This window comes from Takifugu rubripes, chromosome 20, assembly GCF_901000725.2.
Source record: "Takifugu rubripes chromosome 20, fTakRub1.2, whole genome shotgun sequence".
In the NCBI taxonomy this organism is placed as follows: Eukaryota; Metazoa; Chordata; class Actinopteri; order Tetraodontiformes; family Tetraodontidae; genus Takifugu; species Takifugu rubripes.
This window is the reverse complement of record NC_042304.1, coordinates 12,326,804-12,350,437: the sequence shown is the minus strand read 5'-3', so window position 1 is coordinate 12,350,437 and position 23,634 is coordinate 12,326,804. Positions and strand designations below refer to the sequence as shown.

Sequence of the window (23,634 nt, the reverse complement as noted above, 5' to 3'; positions counted from 1 at the left end):
GGTGGAGGCCTGTGTTAGAGTAAAAGTGTTGGAGTGAACATGATGCATAAGCCATCATTTTGGAAGCTGGAATCTTTCAACATCAATCACTGAACTACAGGGCGACGACTCACAATGTTCTGTGCTAAAGACATGAGCAGAACCACAAAAAGAAAAGGTTGTGCACAACAATACAGTGAAGCTCGGCTCGGTTACAGGAAAAGAGACATTTTCTGCGGATTTGCTGTTCAGCACTGAGGGTTTACGGCTTCCTGTCGCAGCCCAGAAACCATCAACGAAGAGAAATTCAACTGAAGCGCCCCCTGGACTGTCTGTCATGCAAACGCAGGAAAAAAAAACAACATTTCAATTGAGATTAGAAAGATTTGACTACAGAGCCAACAACATCAACAGTTCTTTTAATTTCTGTTCATTGCTGTTGTACAAAAGTACATTTACTTAAAGGCTTCTTGAGCCTTTAAATGGTTTTAGTCTGGTCCAGTAGGGAGGACTGCTGACTTGACAGTTGTTCAGAAGGCGATCATTGCCCCACTTGCATTCCTCAACGCAAGAGCTCATGGGGAACAGGGACAAGCGTGACCTTGAGAGGATGGTAAAATGAAGCCTGTTCAAGGATATGTTGGAGATTCAAGGAGGATTCAGGGAGTGGGCTGCAGCTGAGGTCAGTGCTTCAACAGCCAGGAAGGACGGGACGGTTGCTCAGCGGACCAACGTCCTCTTTTCTGATAAATGTAAATTTCCCAGTCAGTGATGGTTTGTGGAGCTGTGTCGTCTGCTGGTGTCGGTGGCCTGTGTCTGATCAGGTCAAAGGTCAGTGCAGCGTTTCAAGAGCACTTCAAGCTTTCTGCTTTAGAAGGACAGGTCTGTCTGTCTGCCTGCCTGCCTGTCTGTCTGTCTGTCTGCCTGTCTGCCTGTCTGTCTGTCTGCCTGCCTGCCTGCCTGCCTGCCTGCCTGCCTGCCTGTCTGTCTGTCTGCCTGCCTGTCTGTCTGTCTGTCTGCCTGTCTGTCTGTCTGCCTGCCTGCCTGCCTGCCTGCCTGCCTGTCTGCCTGCGTGCCTGCCTGCCTGTCTGTCTGCCTGTCTGCCTGTCTGTCTGTCTGTCTGTCTGTCTGTCTGTCTGTTCTGCGCTTGTCGTCTATTATAGATCGACAATAATTAATGATCTCGCGCTCCAAGAGCACAAACCTGGAATACTTTGGAGATTGCTTTGATTCTCCCAATGCACTCAAGGAAAACTCATTTTACATCAAAGCATTTTCAACGGCGGCGTCAGGCGCTGCAACCTCACCTGTGTCTGATGTGCTGTGCTCTGCCTCCAGGGGAGGAACCTCACGTGCAAACACCGGAGGCGGCAACAGCGGCTGCAGATGGAAGCAGCAGGTGAGGGAAACAGACCGGCCGCACACTCATCTCACACCGGCTGCAACTGGACCGGACACAGCAGGTGAGTCTTACCTCCACATGCGGAATTCTGTTTATGAAAAAAATAAATAAAAATGGGAGTAAAAACATAAGGTTTTGGTACAAATAGTTTGGGTTATTACTATAAATAATAGAGAGTAAATAACTTTAAAAGGTTTAAAAAGGCTAAAAGTATTTCAAATATGTGTTATGGGGATTTATGTTTGTTAGAAACAAACACGTTGTGCTAAAAATTGTCTCGACCAGCATTTATGGGGTTAATAGGTTGCAGGACCGTCGGGTACTCAGGTGTTTCTGCACAGACCAGGGTGAGTAAGACTGATGATGAATCCCAATTAATAAAAGCTAGCACGCAAGAGCGAGCGGGACAGCGAGTGTGAAGGAAAAATGACTACTTCTCTTCTCTTCCCCGATTCACAGTACTGTTGTGTGAAGTTTTTAAGTTGTAAATAAACAATAAACCAATATTGGCAGCTAAAACTTCACTGTTAATTAGAGATAATAAAGTCAGTTTATTGTAAGAGTGTAATTCTCTTAGTTTAACAAATAGCGTGTAATCTCATTTCAAATTTGGGAGTTTTCTAGTTACGGTTGAAAGCAATTATAATTGCAAAAATCACTTAAATCCCCTTTCTTCCCCATTCTGTTGCTTGAACTTCAGCAAGTTGGCTTGACCACACTTAGATGCCTCAGTGCATTGAGTTGCACAACAGTTATCAGTGTTTTAAGTAGGGTTACATTTAAAAGAATAGACAAAATGACAGAAGCAGATCATGGAATCGTGGATTGAAACTGAATGAGGAGGTAAATCTGCTGGACAAACTCTCATCCACGAAGCACCACGGTGGTGAAGTTGTTATTGCCACTGATGACTTAGCGACCGGCTTGTCTGGCTGCTGCAGTGTGTCAGCATGTCTGTTGTATTGGTAGAGGCAAGACTGCACAACTACTGCAAGACAATGGGCTTCATTTCATAAAGCCCCTTTAATGGAGACATTTAATAAAAGAACTAAACTAATAGAACTCATCCACCTTGGCAGAATGAAAAAGCAGTTATTTGATACAGATAACTAACCACTGGAAGCAATACTGGCCATTACCTAGTCGGAGAAGAGGGTTTCCTTAAGGCTCTCAATTTATTGCTTTACCATTATTTATTAATGGTAATGTTAATAATGTCCGTATCCAAGGTAGTTTTCTCTGTCAACTGGACTGGGTTTCTTCTCTTGAAGACGTTTCGCCTTCTATCCAGAAGGCTTCTTCAGTTCTGAAATCGCTGGGGAGAGAGCTTGAGAATATATAGCCCCTGGACCATTTGCATGCTAATGATCTGGGTGGTCACCTGAGAGTCGTTAGCAGGGTCGTTGGTCGGGTCGTTGACCTAGTTTCTGTTGAGGTGTCTCCCCTTTGTCTGCTGGGTCACATGGTGATGAGTCACTGGGTCTCTTGGAATGGTGTGAATGTTTGTTTTGCTGTTGGAAGGAGTGGAGGACTGCATTGTATGTGGGTGATAGGAAGTGCCTCAGGCCACCACCCCTGTTTAAGGATGGTTTCTCCAATTTAACATGGATAGCTTCCTTGACCCCCCTTTCGAACCAGCGGTCTTCTCTGGCCAGTATCCGTACTTGGCTGTCCTCGAAGGAGTGCCCACTCTCCTTTAAGTGTAAGTGGACTGCTGAATCCTGACCCGAAGAGGTGGCACGTCTGTGTTGTGCCATTCTTCTGTGTAGAGGTTGTTTGGTTTCCCCAATGTACAGTTCCTTGCATTTCTCCTGGCACTGTACAGCATAAACAACATTACTTTGTTTGGGTCTTGGTGTCTTGTCCTTTGGGTGTACTAACCTCTGTCTGAGAGTGTTGCTGGGTTTGAAATGAACCGGTATGTCGTGTTTCTGGAGGATCCTCCTAAACTTCTCCGAGACTCCAGACAGGTAGGGGATGGAAACGCTGCGGCGTTTGTTTCTCTCCTCCTCTCCTTTGCTGAGGTCTTGCTTTCTTGAGGTTTTGGTGAAGGCCCAGTCTGGGTAGCCACATGTTTTGAGAGCTGTCTTAATGTGGTTCTGTTCCTTCTTTCTGCCTTGGGATGTGGTGGGTATTTCCCTGGCCCGGTGTTGGAGAGTTCTGATCACTCCCAACTTGTGTTCCAGTGGGTGGTGAGAGTCAAACTGGAGGTACTGGTCGGTATGTGTAGGTTTTCTGTAGACTTCGATGGTGAGATTTCTGTCCTCAGTGATCTTGACTGCGCAGTCCAGAAAGGCCAGACTGTTTCCTTTTACCTCTTCCCGGGTGAATTTTACATGCTCGTCTGTTTTGTTGAGGTGATCGGAGAACGCTTCCAATTCTTGTATTTGAATTTTGACCCAGGTGTCATCCACATACCTGAACCAGTGGCTTGGCGCAGTTCCTGTGAAGGATGTCAGGGCCTGGGATTCCACCTTCTCCATGTATAGATTGGCAACTATAGGGGATACTGGTGAGCCCATGGCACAGCCATGTTTCTGCCTGTAGAAGCCTTCTCTGTACTGGAAATAGGTGGTGTTCAAACACAGGTCCAGCATGGTGCAGATTTGGGCCGGTGTTAAGGTTGTTCTTTCTGTAAGATTCTTGTCCAATAGAAGGTGCTTGTGGATGGTGTCTATGGCGCTGGCGGTGGGGATGCACGTGAAGAGTGACGTGACATCATAAGATACCATAGTCTCTTCTGGAAGTAGTGTGAGTCCAATGACTTTTTGAGCAAAGTCTTGGGAGTTTTTGATGTGGTGTGGGGTGTTGCCAACCATGGGCGACAAGATGGAGGCCAAGTATTTGGAAATGTTGTAGGTTACCGAATTGATGCTGCTTACTATGGGTCTGAGAGGGGTCCCTGGTTTGTGGATCTTGGGCAATCCATAAATGCAAGGGATGGTTTCTCCTGGATATAGACGGTAGTATTGTGGTCTGTCAATGGCTTTATCCTTTTCCAGTTTCTGTAGTAAGTCTACCACCTTCTTCTTGTATGAGCTGGTGGGGTCCCGTTTGAGTTTCTCATACGTGGCGGTATCTGTCAGAAGACTGAGTATTTTGGTGTCATAGTCAGTGGTATTGAGTACGACCGTGCACCTACCTTTGTCAGCTGGTAAGATGGTGATGTTCTTGTCCTTGGCTAAGGATGCAATGGCTCTTTTTTCCTCATTCGTGATATTGGAGGTGGGAGGTTTTGCACTAGCAAGAGCGGCTGTTACCTTGAGTCTAATCTGTTCTGCTTCTGCTTCCGGGAGTTTGTTGTTTCTAATGGCAGTCTCAGTGGCTGTGATGAGTTCGACAGTCGGTACCTCTTCAGGGGTGACTGAAAAATTCAAACCTTTGGACAGCACTTCCTCCTCGGCTCCCAGTCCAGTTGACAGAGAAAACTACCTTGGATACAATGACCTGGATGACTGAGAATTTACACAGACATCTTGCATCACATTTTGGGAGAGATACCCTTCGGTTGGTGCGAGAGCTTGAGAAAACAGCCAAGAAGTTAGCGGACTTTAAGAACCACCTCCGCTACAACCTCAGATGTCGACAGCAGAAGATGACTCCCACCTGTCTACGCATCAGATCAACAGTAAAAGGACACAGAGCCCAGGTAATTCTTCACATGACGGAAAAACGCTTACTCAATGAAAGGATCAGACAAATCCACTTTACCATAAACACCCTGGAAGCTAAGTTAGATGAAAGAAGGGAGGAACTACACCTACTGCTCCCCTCTGAAGTAATGGAAGAAATAGCCAAACTCGTTTCCAGGACTCAGCACACCCAACACACCAGGACCAAGGAACGTCAGATCCGAAAATTCACCACCCTACTGGCAAAACACAACCCCAGCGGAACCAACCCCTTCTCCAACCATGTCACATCCCTGTCTGACTCACAACGGGAGAAATGGGTGAAAAAACCTATCAGACAGGGAGCTCACACAAGCCGAGGAGGAAGTGCTGTCCAAAGGTTTGAATTTTTCAGTCACCCCTGAAGAGGTACCGACTGTCGAACTCATCACAGCCACTGAGACTGCCATTAGAAACAACAAACTCCCGGAAGCAGAAGCAGAACAGATTAGACTCAAGGTAACAGCCGCTCTTGCTAGTGCAAAACCTCCCACCTCCAATATCACGAATGAGGAAAAAAGAGCCATTGCATCCTTAGCCAAGGACAAGAACATCACCATCTTACCAGCTGACAAAGGTAGGTGCACGGTCGTACTCAATACCACTGACTATGACACCAAAATACTCAGTCTTCTGACAGATACCGCCACGTATGAGAAACTCAAACGGGACCCCACCAGCTCATACAAGAAGAAGGTGGTAGACTTACTACAGAAACTGGAAAAGGATAAAGCCATTGACAGACCACAATACTACCGTCTATATCCAGGAGAAACCATCCCTTGCATTTATGGATTGCCCAAGATCCACAAACCAGGGACCCCTCTCAGACCCATAGTAAGCAGCATCAATTCGGTAACCTACAACATTTCCAAATACTTGGCCTCCATCTTGTCGCCCATGGTTGGCAACACCCCACACCACATCAAAAACTCCCAAGACTTTGCTCAAAAAGTCATTGGACTCACACTACTTCCAGAAGAGACTATGGTATCTTATGATGTCACGTCACTCTTCACGTGCATCCCCACCGCCAGCGCCATAGACACCATCCACAAGCACCTTCTATTGGACAAGAATCTTACAGAAAGAACAACCTTAACACCGGCCCAAATCTGCACCATGCTGGACCTGTGTTTGAACACCACCTATTTCCAGTACAGAGAAGGCTTCTACAGGCAGAAACATGGCTGTGCCATGGGCTCACCAGTATCCCCTATAGTTGCCAATCTATACATGGAGAAGGTGGAATCCCAGGCCCTGACATCCTTCACAGGAACTGCGCCAAGCCACTGGTTCAGGTATGTGGATGACACCTGGGTCAAAATTCAAATACAAGAATTGGAAGCGTTCTCCGATCACCTCAACAAAACAGACGAGCATGTAAAATTCACCCGGGAAGAGGTAAAAGGAAACAGTCTGGCCTTTCTGGACTGCGCAGTCAAGATCACTGAGGACAGAAATCTCACCATCGAAGTCTACAGAAAACCTACACATACCGACCAGTACCTCCAGTTTGACTCTCACCACCCACTGGAACACAAGTTGGGAGTGATCAGAACTCTCCAACACCGGGCCAGGGAAATACCCACCACATCCCAAGGCAGAAAGAAGGAACAGAACCACATTAAGACAGCTCTCAAAACATGTGGCTACCCAGACTGGGCCTTCACCAAAACCTCAAGAAAGCAAGACCTCAGCAAAGGAGAGGAGGAGAGAAACAAACGCCGCAGCGTTTCCATCCCCTACCTGTCTGGAGTCTCGGAGAAGTTTAGGAGGATCCTCCAGAAACACGACATACCGGTTCATTTCAAACCCAGCAACACTCTCAGACAGAGGTTAGTACACCCAAAGGACAAGACACCAAGACCCAAACAAAGTAATGTTGTTTATGCTGTACAGTGCCAGGAGAAATGCAAGGAACTGTACATTGGGGAAACCAAACAACCTCTACACAGAAGAATGGCACAACACAGACGTGCCACCTCTTCGGGTCAGGATTCAGCAGTCCACTTACACTTAAAGGAGAGTGGGCACTCCTTCGAGGACAGCCAAGTACGGATACTGGCCAGAGAAGACCGCTGGTTCGAAAGGGGGGTCAAGGAAGCTATCCATGTTAAATTGGAGAAACCATCCTTAAACAGGGGTGGTGGCCTGAGGCACTTCCTATCACCCACATACAATGCAGTCCTCCACTCCTTCCAACAGCAAAACAAACATTCACACCATTCCAAGAGACCCAGTGACTCATCACCATGTGACCCAGCAGACAAAGGGGAGACACCTCAACAGAAACTAGGTCAACGACCCGACCAACGACCCTGCTAACGACTCTCAGGTGACCACCCAGATCATTAGCATGCAAATGGTCCAGGGGCTATATATTCTCAAGCTCTCTCCCCAGCGATTTCAGAACTGAAGAAGCCTTCTGGATAGAAGGCGAAACGTCTTCAAGAGAAGAAACCCAGTCCAGTTGACAGAGAAAACTACCTTGGATACAATGACCTGGATGACTGAGAATTTACACAGACAATAATGTCCGTAATGCACGCATCGCTATTACTGCAGTTCACTTGGTTCTGTCATAAAGGTATAAATAATGCCCAACTTATAAAGAAAATATGACTAAAAATATAATGGACAATACCTTGCAATACATGTGAATGTAGGAGATTAATAATGACAGATGCTCTCAAAGGTGGAGAGTGGAGAGTGATGGCAATCACCCTCTATTTTCCCTGTTTGTTGACAGGAAGTGTACAAGAGCTGAAGTTCAATTAATATAGATAATAGATAGATAGATAATTTTGAAGTTGAAATGAAGCATTCTAAGCAAAGACAGTAAAGTAGAATTCAATGAAGCTTAGAAAACCCTGTCTCTTCCTGGAAGTATCTGCTGGAAACCCATACAGCAGGAAAACAGTCAGCCAAGCACACAACGCCATCAGTCCAGCTCAAATGTATGTGGAAATTTACTAAAATCAGAACCATGAATTCATTGTTTAAAGGCGGGTTTGACTGAGATAATTTGTTGTTTCATTCATTTATGTTCTGAATAAAGTTTAACGTTGGTAATGTTATTGTACAATAAGTCTTACTCCTACTCCTTTCAATGTGTTGAGTGAGATGTTATATTAACTCTATATGTTTTGATTAATAATGTGCAGAATCAAGTAAATAACAGTAAATATCAACGTTCAAAGTCACTTCGATCCCCTTTCGTCCCCATTGTGACGCTCAGTTTGAACCTCAGCAAGTTGACGTGACCCCCACCCACATGGTTAAATGCATTGAGTTTCAGCCATGTAATTGGCTGATTACTTGTTGAAGAATACTGATAAAATAATAAACTGAACGTTATGGGATCCCGTTTGTAAAGTGGCTCGCTCAAGAAATAACTATATCTAACTTAATAATTTCCTTGGAATTATCTTCAAACCATGGCCAAAAGATTAGTGCGTTTTGGGTTTTTTAACTCACTTTTTAGGATATTTATAACAACATTTTCAGCTTGTAATATATCCAATAGTTAAATGTATATTTGAAATGTTTCATATAAATGCTAAACCTACATGCTAAATCTAAATCTAATTGTTAAAACTAAATCTATCAGGTGAAACCAAATATTTAGCTAATATGCAAATTTACACTTCCCATAACAGCCAAGGAAAAGCCCTGGACCGTGTGCTGTGTTTACAGAATCAAATAACTCGGAGACAGTAGGGGGATCATAACATTTTACTGTACATTGCAAACTCTCAGGGTCGTTATTACACCAGGCCGCCGTCATCCCTGCAACTCTATAGGGTGTGTGTAGATCCTCTTTGTTCATGTCAGTGTGAATTGTTGTGCCTCATTCCTTAATGCTGCAACACTATGGTCAAAGTCCTCCTACAGGGGCGCCAGGCTCTCTTTCACTCCATGTTGGGTTGAGTAGCTTCAGTTTTGATCCAATTTGTCACTGAAGTTCAGACCCATCGCTTTGCTCACACAAATCAGTCCTCACCTCTCTTAAAGTGCTGGAGGGCGGTAAAGTGGGCACCTTGACCTTTTACCTGGACTGCGTGGGAGGTACTCTCTACCTCTTCAACTGGTCCAGACCACCTTGGCTCAGCCCACTTTCTTTTGAGAACTTTCACACACAATCTCCTGCCTTTATTATGACATCGCAAAGTGAACCCTGGTGGTTGCTTTGGGCCTCTGCTCTGCACACCAAGCTTGTTTGCACAAAACTTGAAGTTAGTTTATCACAGTCAATATGTGGCATGTTCGGTGTGTTTTAGCCCCTGGGGAGGTTTTCAAAGGCATGAACACCAGTGGCTGTGCTCAACCCCAAGTTCACTTGGTACATAACATGTTATTGTCAGCTCTCCCTTAAGGCTCTGGTTTTCTCATTCAACTAAGTGTTATGAAGCAGGATGATACCAAGGAATGTCAATCAACTTCCTATTTAAAAGTAGGCTACCTCAAAGACGTTTATTTGTTCAAAGAATGAGTTAGAACGGCAGCGTTCAAAGATTGGAATGGATTACTTAGCAGCAAACAGGAGACAAAGAGGATTTGCATCTGCTCATCACATCCACGAGTCTGGGGAGGTGTGACTGTGAGTGGGGCAGGAAGCAACTGAGCAGATCCACTCTTCCCACCCTGCCCCTCCTCTTCTTTAACCTATTTCTTTATTTTCTAAAAGTTTATACCTTAGTTTTACCGCTAATAATTCGGGTGCAACCAGAGTCAGAGTCAGAATCGATATGTCTGTCTATGTTTGTCTCCATATGACGCAGCCCAGTGGGTCACAATCCCTTTGATGTCTACTTTTGGCTTCCTATGTATTGTTTACCCTGCCAACTCCTCTAATGTCGTTCATTATTTGTATAAAAATGGACAGTCCTGGCTGGGACAGTTGAGTCCATGCTGAATTTGATAGTCTATCTATGATGTGAACCCATCAACGTCCACTCCATGGGGTTCTCGGAGTGCCGGTGTCACCTCAAAACAGCCCTGAGACGTCTCATAAATCTCCTCCGACCATCTCCTCATTGTCCTTGTGGTTGCTGGCTGATTCTTTACCAAAGATACTTCAGGTGCACCTGATTGACCTGTGTAGCGCCAGTGTGAAGGGGAAGGCTTTAGGATGTATTTAAGATTTTAGGAAATTTAGACTTGTCTCTGCTTTTTGTTATGTTGATGTTTGTTATGTATGCAAGTCTGTCTTTATGGTCAAATTGGATAAGGATAAAAAACTTTATTGATCCCACATCAGGGAAATTGCACGTTACAGCGGTAGCCCGTGGTGAACAATACAGAAAAGTAATAAAAGAAAAAAAATAAAAATAAAAGGACTCTTATATTATGTACATTGCTATGTACATTGTACAGTATATACAGAAATTAAAATTATGTACAGAAGGAGTGTCGGACAGTGTGAATAAAAATGAAGGTGCAAATAAAACATTCCAGAGGCAGGATGATTAGTTAGTGCAAATATGCCAACCCTGGGTTATTGGTGCTACAATTAAGTGTTGTGCATGTTGCACAATCTGACGGCAGTTGGGATGAATGACCTGCAGTAACGTTCCCTTTTACACCGTGGGTGTAACAGTCTGCTGCTGAAGGAGCTGCCTAAGGCCCCCACAGTCTCGTGTAGGGGGTGAGAGGGGGTGTCCATAATTGATGTCAGCTTGGCTAACATCCTCCTCTCACCCACCTCGTCAATGGAGTCCAGAGAGCAGTCCAGGACTGAGCCAGCCCGTCTGAACAGTTTGTTGAGTCTCTTCCTGTCCCTCTCTGAGCTTCCACAGCTCCAGCAGACCACAGCGTAGAAGATCACCGATGCCACCACAGAGTCATAAAAAGTCCTAAGCAGTGACCTGCACACTCCAAAGGACCTCAGTCTCCTCAACAGATGAAGACGACTTTGGCCCTTCTTGTACAGGGCGTCTGTGTTATGAGTCCAGTCCAGTTTATTGTTGAGATGAACACCCAGGTATTTGTACTCCTCCACGATCTCAACGTCCAAACCCTGGATGTTCACGGGTGCAGTGTGAGGAGCCTTCCTACTGAAGTCTATCAGCACCTCCTTTGACTTGCTGGCGTTGATGCGCTGATGGTTCAGTTCACACCAGGCGACAAAGTTGGTGATGACCTCCCTGTCCTCCAGTTCGTTCCCCTCAGACACACGTCCAGCGATGGCTGTATCGTCAGAGAACTTCTGGAGGTGGCAGCTGTCCGAGTTGTGGCTGAAGTCCGATGTGTAGAGAGTGAAGAGGAAGGGAGAGAGAACTGTACCCTGCGGTGCCCCCGTGCTGCAGACAACCATGTCGGACTCACAGTCACGGAGCCTCACGTTCTGTAGTCTGTTGGTGAGGTAGTCGGTGGTCCAGGCAGCCAGGTGACAGTCGACTCCGGCTCCCTCCATCTTCCCTCTCAGCAGTGATGGCTGGATTGTGCTGAAGGCACTGGAGAAGCCAAAGAACATGACTCTCACAGTGCTCCCGGTGCTCTCTAGGTGTGAGAGTGACCGGTGCAGCAGGTAGATGACAGCGTCATCCACACCAATACCCGGTCGATATGCAAACATTTTCATTTTGACATTTTCTATTTACTTTTGTTATTGGAGATTGTTGTTAGATCCATTATATTAAAGTTATCTCTTATTTGCTTTTACCTTGTTATATTCTTTATTCTTGTTATATTGTTTCTCATTACTTAATGTTTCTTATTATTTGCTAATGCTTAATGTTCATGATGCTTGATGTGTCAACTCAAACTTCTCTGGTCAAGGGCGACAGAAATGCAGCTGCTGTGGAGAAGTGACATTGACTGGAGATAGAGCTGCAGAGCCTGACCCAGGAGCTGTTCTTTTAATCTGTCTGATATGGAAGAATGTGCTGTGTGCGAGCTAAGCTAATCAAATCAGTGAAGACCTACGTATAATCTCACCATTATGATTTACAGTCTTTTGCTTTGTATGGGACCTGCTATCTTGTGTTTTCCCCCTCCCTTTAGACACATTTGAATTCTGTGTAACTTGGAACCTCCTAATTTCAATAAAAGAAGGATGGTGGGAGTGCGTCAGAACGTGTTGGAGATCTGGAACTGAGCACATCTCTCCGTTCTCCTTGCAAGTAAAATTCAAAACTGTTGTCTTTGCCTCATTTGTTTTTCTCATGTTTCAGGTCGTTTGAACCCAACAATTGTGCAACATTATTTCCAGGCATTGTACAATCCGTTTATTGGTCTTGTATCAGCAACTAACCATAGTTTATAGTTGGCAATTATATTTGTTGATCCTTGTTTCACGTGGTTACCTTGTTAGGTATCTCCGGTGCAGCTGAACCTGTCTTTCTGGTCTAACATTTTGTGTGAATTGTGTCTCTTGAAACACACGTGGTCATTTTAGTGTGATGGTTCCTGAATAGAAATGGTCATCTTATTGCTTGTTGGTGATGAAGATAACTTTGGATTTCACTCTGGTTCCCTCTTGGCAGGTCTTGAATCCAACAACACAAGTCATGGACGAGTCCTCCAGTGAGAGCAGCAGGCCAGGTTTTGTGTTGGCCGACTACGGCGTCTCCGCGGTCATGCTGGTCGTCTCGATGGCCATCGGCCTGTTCCACGCCCTGAGGAAAAGCTCTCAGGAGACAAGCATTGACGACTTTTTCACCGGTGGCCGGTCCATGACGGCCGTGCCCGTCGGGCTCTCTCTCTGCGCCAGTTTTATGTCAGCCGTCCAGGTTCTGGGTGTTCCCTCTGAGGTTTATAATCACGGCTCCAAGTTCATCTACATGTGCCTCGGGCAGAGCATCAACTCCCTGCTGACGGCGTTCTTCTTCCTGCCAGTTTTCTTTCGCCTGGGAATCACCAGCAGCAATCAGGTCAAACAGATTTATAAATGTTGATACCCAACCAAAGTATCGATCCTACAGTTTGAAAGTTCTCGTTGTATTTGGACTGGGAAATGGTAGGGAGATTGTTTGGGTTTTATCGGAATGAGGGGTCGAGGTTCGAATGTGACCAAACACACCTGTTGAACGCACCTGTGGGTGAATGAAAGGGGTGAATAGAGGAGGTGAGGACTGACGGGGGATGTGTGCTCAGATATTCTGCTGGGTTGTAACTGAAGCTCTCTGCCTGTCACAGTACTTGAAGATGAGATTTGGCAGAGGGATGCAGCTGCTGGGCAGTATCCAGTTCCTGGTGGTGACTGTAAGAAGCTCAGATGTTCCCAGATGGCACAATAATACCACATGTGCAATGCATGCTGGAAAATGAAATGTTTGATAACTCTGTGATTCTAAGTCAGCCTGTTCGGTAGCATTTTATCCCAGTTTCTGTTCCTTCTAGATGCTTTACACCGGAATCGTCATCTACGCTCCCGCTTTAATCCTCAACCAAGGTGGGGGACGCCGCCTGACAGTGTTTCATCAGTCTGGAATTCCAAAGTTCTGAGAAATAGTTCCCCTGATTGATTCAACTGTTTTCCTTTTCAGCTTCTGGACTCAACATCTGGGTGTCCCTGTGTTCAACGGGGATCATTTGCACAATTTACACGACCATGGTGAGGACCTGGAAACCCTGAACCTTTTAATCTGCCCTTTTAATCCACAGCACAGTGGAAATAAACTGGATATTACATCTTGAAGGCGCGCGTTGGCTCTAGTTAATGAGTTAATTGTTTATTTTTTGCTGATGGAACCTTCCAAAAAGCACTGGTTTCAAGAAACTCAGCAAATATTTATTTAGTCTGTGTCAGTTGTAAAGGTGTGTTTTTGTCTGCTACAGGGGGGCATGAAAGCTGTGATCTGGACTGATGTGTTCCAGACATGCGTGATGCTGTTGGGCTTCCTGGCCATCTACATCCACGGCACAATTCTGGTTGGCGGTCCTGGAAAAGTCCTGGAGATTGCCAATAATGGATCACGTATTAATTTTGACGAGTAAAAACAATGCTACCGTTTAGCTGCATTTGCAAACTCGAAAGATTTGGTGCTGGAAGGATGAGAGTCTCTTTAAGATGGTGAAAATGTCAGAGTAATTGTGTGAAATGGTTTCAAAATACATTAAAAGATGTGGAAAACATGCATTACCACATGCAGAATTTAATGTTTTTCCCCCAAGTTTTGATCCTGACCCACGAAAGCGGTATACCTTCTGGACCCTGTCGGTGGGCGGGGCACTGGTGTGGCTGGCCATGAACGGCGTGAACCAAGCTCAAGTCCAGCGGTACATCTCTTGCAGAACAGAAAAACACGCCCAGTGGTGAGTGGAGACCAGTTTGGCCTTCATACCAAGCACCAAAACATCTCAAATTCGCCTGTATTAGACATAAAAGTAGCAAACAGATGGTTCAGTGAGCTGGACCTAGCACAATGCTAATGCAGGCCGGTTGAGTATTTTATATCTATTTTGAAATTGCACAACAGCAATGATCAATATCTAATTTGTTCTGCCTTCCTTACATTATATTACTACATTAGATATGACATCAGAAAAGGGCAGAAAACAGCAGCCATGATGGTGAAATTACAACCGTGAAGGGTGACACGGGTGTGGCTTCGGTCCATCTGTCCTGATCCAACCTTTGCAGGACTGGAGGCGGTTCCTGAGGAGGAGCTTTAGTCCTGACCCTGTCAACGTTTCTGTCAAATTCAGGGCGGTGTTTGTCAACCAGGTGGGACAGTATATGATTGTGGGCAGTGCGGCAATCTGTGGGATCGTCATGTTTGCCTATTATAGCGACTGTGATCCGCTGAAGTCTGGGAGGATCGCTTCTCCTGATCTGGTACCGCCAACACATGCAAATAAATGCTTCCCTCTTGACACACATTTTTGAATCAGTGGAATGAACTATGAACTAGCTTGTCTCTCGTTCTCTCTGTGTCTGCAGTATGTCCCATATTTCGTCTTGGAAATTTTCCAAAATCTCCCTGGTTTTCCAGGTCTTTTCCTGGCCTGTGCTTATAGCGGGACCCTCAGGTATTTACATCCTTACATGCGTGAAATCAACTGAGTAAATGCCACTAAATATTTAATATCTGGATCATAATGGCTTTTTTACAGCACCGTCTCCACAAGCATCAACGCTATGGCTGCAGTAACCATCGAGGATCTGCTGAAACCTCGAGTGCAACACATGACCCAGAAGAAACTCTTGTTCATTTCACGAGGATTGTGTACGTCTTCTCGCCAAAGAGGCTTTTTACTGTCCTGCGTTATTGAAATGTTAGACAAATGTGGATTCAGAACATTTGTGAGCATTATTGCAGTTTTTTTTCCCCTCATAGCTGTGCTGTATGGAGCTGGATGTTTAACTTTAGCTGCCCTGTCCTCCTTCCTGGACTGGGGTGTGCTTCAGGTAAAATGTGTGTGTGTGTGTGTGTGTGTGTGTGTGTGTGTGTGTGTGTGTGTGTGTGTGTGTGTGTGTGTGTGATCTGATTTTTCTGCCTCTCGTTTGTCTTGCAGGGCTCCTTCACTGTCATGGGTGTGGTCAGTGGTCCTTTAATGGGTGTTTTTACTTTGGGGATCTTTATCCCAGCATCAAACAAACTCGTAGGTGAATCGTTTCATCCCCTGTTATTTCATCCCTCATTCAGAAAAGAATGATGATAATTGTTCTTATTCTCGCATTTTTATTTAGCTATTTATAATCAATTACTTTGGGTCATTGATAGGTCAAATATACATCAATGTACATACATCATTGGCAGTTTTGCAGTTCAATAAATGTTCACCTTTGACCTTACCAAGAAATATCAGGATTTAAAAGGAAGACGACCTTTGACCCCTGTCTTGGATCTACCAGGGGGCCTTCTGTGGATTCATGGTGGGTTTCTCTGTCTCGGTGTGGCTCGCCATTGGTTCCACTCTTTACCCACCCAGTCGGGAGACCATGGGCGTCCTGCCGAGCTACGCGGACAAGTGTCCCGGTAACCTCACGCTGACCCCCACCCCTCCACAGGACCTGGAAGCCATCTCTGTCCTTCATCACAACAGCGATCAGGGGTTTGTAAAAATAAAAAACAGTTGGACATAAATGATTAAGGTAAATAAATGTTTCCATTTAACAGTCAGGATGTTTTTGTTCCTTCTCTGAACTTAAGGGGCCTGCACTACTTCTACTCCGTTTCTTACCTCTACTTTGGTGCCATTGCGACAAGTTCGGTTGTTGTAGTTGGACTCATAGTCAGCTACGTGTACGGTGAGATGAGAAGCGAGAAAAACTGCTGATACACCATGACATATTCCTAAAAATCCAATAAACACTGAATTGAGGTGTTGCGGAATCGCTGACCTTGTAATAAAACCTTTATATTCTTTCTGTGTAATATTAAGAAGGTTTTTTATTTTTTTACTGTGACACTAAAAGCTGAATTCTGACATTCCTCTACACACAGGACCAACCAAGAGGGAGGACATTCCAGAGGGACTGTTGTGGTGGGATCTGAAAAAGAAGGACATGTCGGCAGGAGAGAGTGTATGTTGTGAATTATACATCATCACTTTTCCAAAGGTCTGCTTTGTTGAATATGCAGAATGTTCCGATCCGGGCGTATGCTGTTAACAAAATAGCTTTTATGCCGGCTTCTCGTTGCTATTTTGCTTGTCTAAGCCGTAAGTTTTGTCTTTTTTTCTTTAAGACTCGAGCGTTGTCACAGCTGCTTCCCTGTCACCGTACATGTAGAAAAACAGACATGGACCGCGAGGAGGTGAGGGCATCTTTAAATGGCCTTTCTGTTCTGGAGAATGTGTGCTTTCTTTCTCCTCTTGTGGAAGTATGGATAGTATGGGGTTCTGCCTCCTAGAAATGCTAAGTTTCTAACTGGACTCTTTGGTCTGTTACGTTGTCCCGCAGGGATTCAATGAGACGGAACTCGTGCCTTTAAAAGACGGGGCAGAAAGGAAACCATACAGTGAAAATGAAGGTCAACTCTTATAAATACTAAGGGGCAACCTGTTGAATACTGTCATCCTTGTTCAGAGGTGGCAGATCGAGTATTTATGCTTAATAAAACCAAAGGAAATCTATTTTAATCAAACATCTAAGCCATGGAATTATTGTTTGACATGCATATCTGTGACAACAGACACGTTAATGGGACTTTTTCCTTTTTCTGTGTAAATGTCAGAGATTTTATGAGCAGTGAAATGAGTCCTTAACCAATAAAAACACTATAACTCTGTGCAAAGAAAGTTTTAAAAACTTTATGAATATTCCCTGTGCATCCATTCAGAGAAGTTTTACCATAATTGCACTTTTAAACTTTTTGCCTTTTCCTCCACTTATGAAACATTAAAGGATGACTTGTTCTGAACCGGAAATCTGCAGAATCATCATTCCTGACACCTGGAAACCAACAGTGAATTTCAGATGCCCCGAGTTTTAGCATATACAAACAAAAGACAGTAAAACAAGCTTAAAATTGTATCCTAGTTTAGTCTTTTTCTAAACACTAAATCCAATATTTCTGACCTATGTTCTAGATCATTAAAAGACAAATCCTGAATTCTAAACTAAACTGTATTAATTCTAAAATAAATGTGTTACATATAAGCTTACTGCGTTTGTACGGGTGTAGGATTGTCTCCAGATTTATTGCACCTAAAAAATATTAACCTGCGTATACTAGTGTAAAATGGGTGATAAAATGAGAATTCTGTCATGCAACTTTGCTTTATGAGTGTTGCATTTGTAATCAATTGTGAGTGTGTGCAGGATAAAAGGTAATTCATTGTCATCTTCTCAACCTTTTCACTTTCAAACCTATGTGATTATGTGATATCGATTAGAGGGCTGCCCATGTATGGAATTTCTGTTCAAATTTAAATCTTGGAAGAAATTAGTATTTCCAGAACTTATTTGCTTGGTGTGTTTCCACACAAAGGTAAATCTTGGAATGTGCAAACATGAATATGGCTATTAGCATGAATGTGATGAAAGTGGGAACAAATCATTCTGCACCACACAGACCTGATTGGATTGTTAACTTAAAAAAAAGAAACACAAACGGTTTAAACATACTTTGAATTACTTGCATAATATTTCAATCAGGTTTGTGTATACTGACACCTAGCGGCCAGCGCTAATATTACACGTTCAAAACACACTTTCTCAAGTTGTCCCGCATTACAAAAACACACTTACTCAAGAGTACAAAAGCAGTATATATCACATGACCATGATTTATTTCATTTTCTCAAATTTCATTCATTCTTCATTTACAGGAACATACAGGCTGCAATTTATTTCCAGACACCCATGACTTCCGGTTATCAACCGGTGGGCAAAGCAGATCCGTCACTGTTGTGGGACTGTAATCCGTGCCCACTGGTCCCAGTCCTCCCCACCAGCGTTGCCTTGTCAGCCCAGTCCTTTACCACTCATCTGCGGCCCTGTTTGAGTCCTCATCCGCGACAGCACAGTCCAGCCGCTGAACACCAGGAAGCGCCAAGTCCCTTTCGTTTAGCTTCTCCAGAAACGAGGAGAGTAGTCGTTTGTTTAAATGGTCCGTCAGGGTCCTCTCTTCTTCGAGCCTCTCCTTTGCCACGTTTCCACCGAGCTCCATTTCTCCTGCCTCGGTGTCCTCGCCGAGTGCCGGGGGGGCGCCGCGGAGGTTCGTGGACAAGCTGTTCAAATGCTCGCCCTCTCCGGACTGCTGCTCCGTCATACTCCCGGCGTCGGCCCCAGATTCAACTTCCATTCGTGATATTAGGGTAGATTGCAGGGCGGCATTCTCTAGTTCCTTCAGACGCTTGCTATGGAGGCCGCGGACCGCAGGATCGTGTTCGGGATGTGGCCCACCGCTTTGCTCCATCATGCTCTGCGTCAGTGCGGCGAGTCGATGCGCAAGACTTCCAGGATGCGTGCGGACACCACCCCCTAGTGGCCATACATATTACAGCCACAATAACGACAGAACGACAATAACTAGCAGATTTTGTGGAATACTCAACGTTTGGATGGGGGTTACCTGGCCAACACTTGACATTTTGTAATTGCTACACGCGATTGGGAGTGAGTTTTTTCAAAAAATTAAACCGGAAGGCGTGTCATTCACGTTACGGTATTGGCGACACATGACGACAGCCTTTTTGACTTACCGCGGCTTCCGTAGGAAAGGTTCAGTTTCCATAGAGACCAAAGCAGATGTGTTGACTACTGAAGCTAGCTTATTTTATGAAGGCTATGAAACAACACAGGACGAAGAGGACTTACGTATGACTAGAATACCCAAAAACGACAAGTAACAAAACTTTCTTGCCTGGATACTCACCGACGAACAGGACAATTAGACGACTGCTATTAGCTAGTTAGTGAATCCACTGTGGCTGAAGCGTAACGTTAGCTCACTTGTTTACCTGATCGAATATGTCGCTTCAAAGTACCGTATCTGATGAGAAGTAGGCAAGTATAGCTCCACACACTTAAATGCTAATTACATAAGATTGTAAACACATAACGCACTATGTGGTGTCGCACTAAGTGTTGCCGAGGCTAATATATATATATATATATATATATATATATATATATATATATATATATAGTATATGCTATATAGGCTAATACCTGCAAAGCATCCACCAACCCTGCTCGTAAATATTGCACTTCTTCTCTGATATGCTTCCAGAGAAACCACTGTGAGTTGATCTGCAAGCCCGCCGGTCAAAATGTCTTTCAGAGAGTTAAGAAGTGAGTCACGTTCCTTTGTCAAAAATTTCAAATGTTTTTGAAATTTCCTTTGTAAAGCCATTTCAATTAGCGGTTTTCTTAAATCACAGCTTCATTTCTTCCAAGCCAAATCCATTGTGGTATGCATACAGTTGAACTTGCTGCCATTCATTTTGTAGATTTCACTGAAATGATGAGGGCTTTAGGCTTTCCTCGCCTGATTTCCATGCAGAGCTTCAGAACTCCAAACTTCCCGTTAGTGGCAGAAATCTTGATATGGCTTGTAAAGAGGTATGTGTCTCTCCGAAGTCATTCCACATTCAATTTTTCTGTCAAATGGAATATTTTCTGCCATTTATCTTCTGCGTTGTGCATCTGTTTCTTCTGCATAGATATGAGCCTACAATGGATATTCCTACTGACATAAGCACGGAGACAGACAGGGTTCTTTTTATCAAGGCGGTGGCCGAATTCATGGTGACATTGTTTTGCGAGTTGGCCATTTAAAATCTGCTTTCGGTCAGTTGTCAGATCTTATTTTGTTGTGGTTGCAGGCAAATAAGGCTCACATTGAGCTGAATACCAAGAATGTGTACAAGGCTGATGGTTATGCAGTGAAGGAAATGCTGAAGGTGACCTCACTGCTGTTCAGCGCGATGAAGACCACCGAGGCGGCTCTGGGAGACCGGAATGAGGAGGACAACGTAAAGTTTAAGTTCAACATCACCTCACAGGTAAGAAAAATCCTCTGGTTGTTAACATCATGTGGCTAGTTGAAATACTCTATAATAAACTCATTAAGAGTCTCATGTGGTTGATGTGAGTCTCGTGTCTGTGCTGAATGTCTGTCGTCACTCTAGACGTCGGATCTTAAAGCAGCTCGTCAGCTGGCGTCTGTCATCACATCTAAAGGAGCGTCGCTGTGTGATTTACTGGCAAAAGAGGTGGACTTGAAGGTATATTAGCATATGTGATTTGGCGTTTTACAATGTGTGATTATTTTTTGTATCAAAAAATTATAAAATTTGTCAAATAATGTTTATTTTTGTCCCTTTTTAAAATGGTATGACTTACTGGTTTGCTGTCTGATATTGCTAATTATCAGTGGTTAATTGGACACCAATTAAATTAATACAGCATTTTAAGATGTGGCACCATTGCAGTTCTAATCCAGTTTAGGCTTTAAACATGTGTTTGTGTGGACGAGACAGAAATACTAGTAGATTTGCAGGTGTTGGTTACCACCTCGTTGTCTCACTATGGTAATAAATGAATCAGTTATCAGTGAAGCTACTTTACCACCTTCATAAATACTAATTTAATCTCTCCAAATGTAGAAACCAACACGCAAGATCATTCTCCGCTGCTTAGGCTGTTTCTGCCAACTGTACCAGTAATTACAAAGAAGCTTTTATTAGTCCCACAGAGGGGAAACTTCTGTTTTTATACACAAGATAACAGCAGTATACTTTAACAGGTTTAGAGTCAGTAATCAGCAATCCATGCATGCTCTGGGCATTTGGGGATTCAGTGGCTTGGTCAAAGCACTGTCCTGGAAAAAGTCTCACACAAAAAAAAAAACAAAGTGTGGAGATGCCGGGGATTGAACCCGGGGCCTCATACATGCAAAGCATGCGCTCTACCACTGAGCTACATCCCCTATGGATGAGCAAAAGAAGTGACTTTCCCAGACTGTCATGATGACGTCATCTACGTAACCAATACAATGGGGTATATTTCTATGTTCTCCACGATGATCCATGAACTCACATCCGGTTTATCCGCAGGAGAGCCGAAGTGTCGCCATCGCTAAACCTTTCGAAATGAATGAAATTGAGAAGGCCCTGAAAGCTGCCATCAAGGAGGACTTGGTGTGTGTTGTTCCTGATAACCTTTGTTTTTACGACGCACACCTCTGCTTGTGTGTTGTAAATGTGCCGCCATCCGTCTGTTCAATATTCAGGAAAGTCTGGAGACGACCAAAGACATGCTCAGTAAACTGGCTTCTGATGAACCCAGTCTGGACAGTAAGATAGAGAAGAAGAAACAGGAACTGGAGCGAAACCAGAAGAGACTCCGGACGGTACAGAGTGTCAGGTCAGCACACAGCCTGGGAGAAAGACAAGGGCGGGTGAGCTCAAAGGGACTCTGACCCTCTCTCATATGTGCAGACCTGCCATTATGGATGAATATGAGAAAATTGAGGAAGAGCTAAAGGAGCAATATGAGCTCTACGTGAAGAAGTTCAGGATCCTCTGCTGCTTGGAGTCCCAGCTGGAGTCATACCACAGACTAGAACAAGAGAGGTTTGAGGTGAGATGAGTGAAAATTGAAGCCATCTTTAGAAATTACAGCTTACATTTGGCTGCTTTGTTCATTCCATTGCAGGAGGCTGAAAACAAGATGAGGATGATGCAGCAAAAACTGAGGCAGGAGGAGAAAGATCTGATGTGGAGCTCCTGTGAGACAACTCGCCACACGTACTCTGGTCACACAGTCCCAGGAGGGTTTGGTTTGATGAACTCTGTCTCCTGCAGTGAAAGATGAAGATTCTGATTTGGACCTTCCGGACGACAGGGACTCAGACAGCGACGCCGAAGAGAATCGGCCCTTTCGACCTCGATCGATGAAAGGCATGATGGCGGCAGGTGCAGGCAGACGGGATCTTTGTTATCATCGCACACGAAACCGATCATAACGAACACGGCCGCCCGTTTCACCCCGTTGACCGTTGTTTTTGTTTGCTAGGCCGAGACGCTCGAGTCATCGGTAACATGCAGGGAGGAGACAGTGACGAGGTGAGTTCTGTCACGGTGACCTCACTACTGCCGCCTTTTCATCGAGTCTGCTCTGCGTCTGCGCCGCGGCGGGAGCTCTGACTTGTTTTCCATCCTTATGATCTTGTGGTTCACCTATATTAAAGCCCGCTGTAGCCCCGTCCAGAAGGTCCAGCCCTCATGCCAAAAAGAAACGGAAAGGAAAGGTTGGTGCAGGGCCAGAGGCTCGCCAACACGCTCCCTTATTTTGGCCGTTCCAAAGGAAAATCCATTCCCCAGTGCTTTTGTCATGGTTGATCGTTTCACTTTGTTTGGAATGGATTTTCCTTTTAAATTAGTTTGTTTTTTGTTGTTCTCCTCTGTAGCCTCCCCATGAACCTGAAAGGGATAAAGCGGTTAAGAAGACAAGAGGAAACGAGACAGTTCTATAGAGCCTGACATTTCCCAGTTAGATTACTAGGTGTAGCTTTTAATTCATTCATCCCATTGGCGTCCTCTCCTGTTGCTAATTCTCCTAATTACATCCTTGTGCTCGATAGTTTGCTGGACTGTGTCTGTGGAGGGTGTTTTTGGAACATTCAGATATAAATGTTTGTGCTGCAGAGCGAGGATGGCGAGATTGATGGACATGAGGATGATGATGACGAGGAAGAGGATGACGAGGTGAGCAAGGATTTGGAGGATGACTCTCTGGACGGTCCCATTTCCAGGGTTCCAGGCTTCTACGTAAAACCAGGCATGAGATCGTCTATGTTGGATGACAGCGATAATGATTTCTAATTAAAGACATCCCACCCACAACAACACACATGTACCTAAGCCTTTCAGTTTATTCACAATTGTGCATAATAAATTTACTTTAGTGGTTTTAACTAGTGATGAAATAAAGTTTTATGGTCAGAGTAAGAGTACGGTGTGTTATTAACAAAATCTGTACTGAATCTGAAGTTGACATTAAAAAGCTGCTTACCTTTCTATTATTATGGCATCATTGACCCTATAAAAGGATTTGGTCGTGTAGGTTTCAAGCTCAAACACACAGTTGTCGCACTGAACGCTTCTGACGTGCACATGCTCTCACGCTTTGATCCGAGATCATCTAAGAAAACACTCCAGAAAACACACACTTGTGTT

At 44.5% G+C, this 23,634-nt stretch overlaps 2 protein-coding genes and 1 non-coding gene across 6 annotated transcripts; 2 read left to right on the top strand and 1 right to left on the bottom strand.

Annotated features, from left to right (window-relative positions):
- The first annotated feature begins 565 nt into the window (after nucleotides 1-565).
- LOC101066988 (sodium/iodide cotransporter-like) lies at nucleotides 566-17,366 on the top strand. Its single transcript, XM_029827801.1, has 19 exons — nucleotides 566-661; nucleotides 745-810; nucleotides 1,318-1,442; nucleotides 12,543-12,929; nucleotides 13,195-13,260; nucleotides 13,399-13,450; nucleotides 13,545-13,612; nucleotides 13,837-13,991; nucleotides 14,173-14,313; nucleotides 14,707-14,836; nucleotides 14,942-15,030; nucleotides 15,115-15,227; nucleotides 15,339-15,409; nucleotides 15,517-15,603; nucleotides 15,857-16,056; nucleotides 16,155-16,252; nucleotides 16,449-16,528; nucleotides 16,692-16,760; nucleotides 16,907-17,366. The coding sequence occupies exons 4-19, from the start codon at nucleotides 12,567-12,569 to the stop codon at nucleotides 16,988-16,990; spliced, it is 1,866 nt and encodes a 621-aa protein (XP_029683661.1). The 5' UTR covers nucleotides 566-661; nucleotides 745-810; nucleotides 1,318-1,442; nucleotides 12,543-12,566; the 3' UTR covers nucleotides 16,991-17,366.
- A 948-nt stretch (nucleotides 17,367-18,314) lies between these two features.
- cluap1 (clusterin associated protein 1) lies at nucleotides 18,315-23,475 on the top strand. 4 transcript variants are annotated; one of them, XM_029827805.1, is made up of 13 exons: nucleotides 18,315-19,066; nucleotides 19,683-19,744; nucleotides 19,903-20,014; nucleotides 20,116-20,200; nucleotides 20,278-20,457; nucleotides 20,584-20,679; nucleotides 21,511-21,594; nucleotides 21,687-21,820; nucleotides 21,895-22,036; nucleotides 22,112-22,184; nucleotides 22,261-22,371; nucleotides 22,472-22,521; nucleotides 23,104-23,369. In XM_029827805.1, the coding sequence occupies exons 2-13, from the start codon at nucleotides 19,723-19,725 to the stop codon at nucleotides 23,278-23,280; spliced, it is 1,266 nt and encodes a 421-aa protein (XP_029683665.1). In that variant the 5' UTR covers nucleotides 18,315-19,066; nucleotides 19,683-19,722; the 3' UTR covers nucleotides 23,281-23,369. The 4 variants fall into 4 exon arrangements, with proteins under 4 accessions (XP_029683665.1, XP_029683664.1, XP_029683663.1 ...); XM_029827804.1 differs by lacking the exon at nucleotides 18,315-19,066 and adding an exon at nucleotides 19,094-19,295; XM_029827803.1 differs by lacking the exon at nucleotides 18,315-19,066 and adding an exon at nucleotides 19,094-19,456.
- Nucleotides 21,312-21,383, bottom strand: trnaa-ugc (transfer RNA alanine (anticodon UGC)). The gene has a single exon. It is a non-coding gene; the product is annotated as a tRNA-Ala (tRNA).
- Nucleotides 23,476-23,634: the final 159 nt, after the last annotated feature.

Bases quoted from the DNA above. Each gene is read 5' to 3' on its own strand.
- LOC101066988 (XM_029827801.1), top strand. From the start codon at position 12,567: ATGGACGAGTCCTCCAGTGAGAGCAGCAGGCCAGGTTTTGTGTTGGCC. The intron at 14,837-14,941 runs GTACCGCCAACA...CTGTGTCTGCAG, and splicing joins GGATCGCTTCTCCTGATCTG to TATGTCCCATATTTCGTCTT. The intron at 15,410-15,516 runs GTAAAATGTGTG...TTTGTCTTGCAG, and splicing joins TGGACTGGGGTGTGCTTCAG to GGCTCCTTCACTGTCATGGG.
- cluap1 (XM_029827806.1), top strand. From the start codon at position 19,723: ATGTCTTTCAGAGAGTTAAGAA. The intron at 20,458-20,583 runs GTAAGAAAAATC...TCGTCACTCTAG, and splicing joins AGTTCAACATCACCTCACAG to ACGTCGGATCTTAAAGCAGC. The intron at 22,037-22,111 runs GTGAGATGAGTG...ATTCCATTGCAG, and splicing joins TAGAACAAGAGAGGTTTGAG to GAGGCTGAAAACAAGATGAG.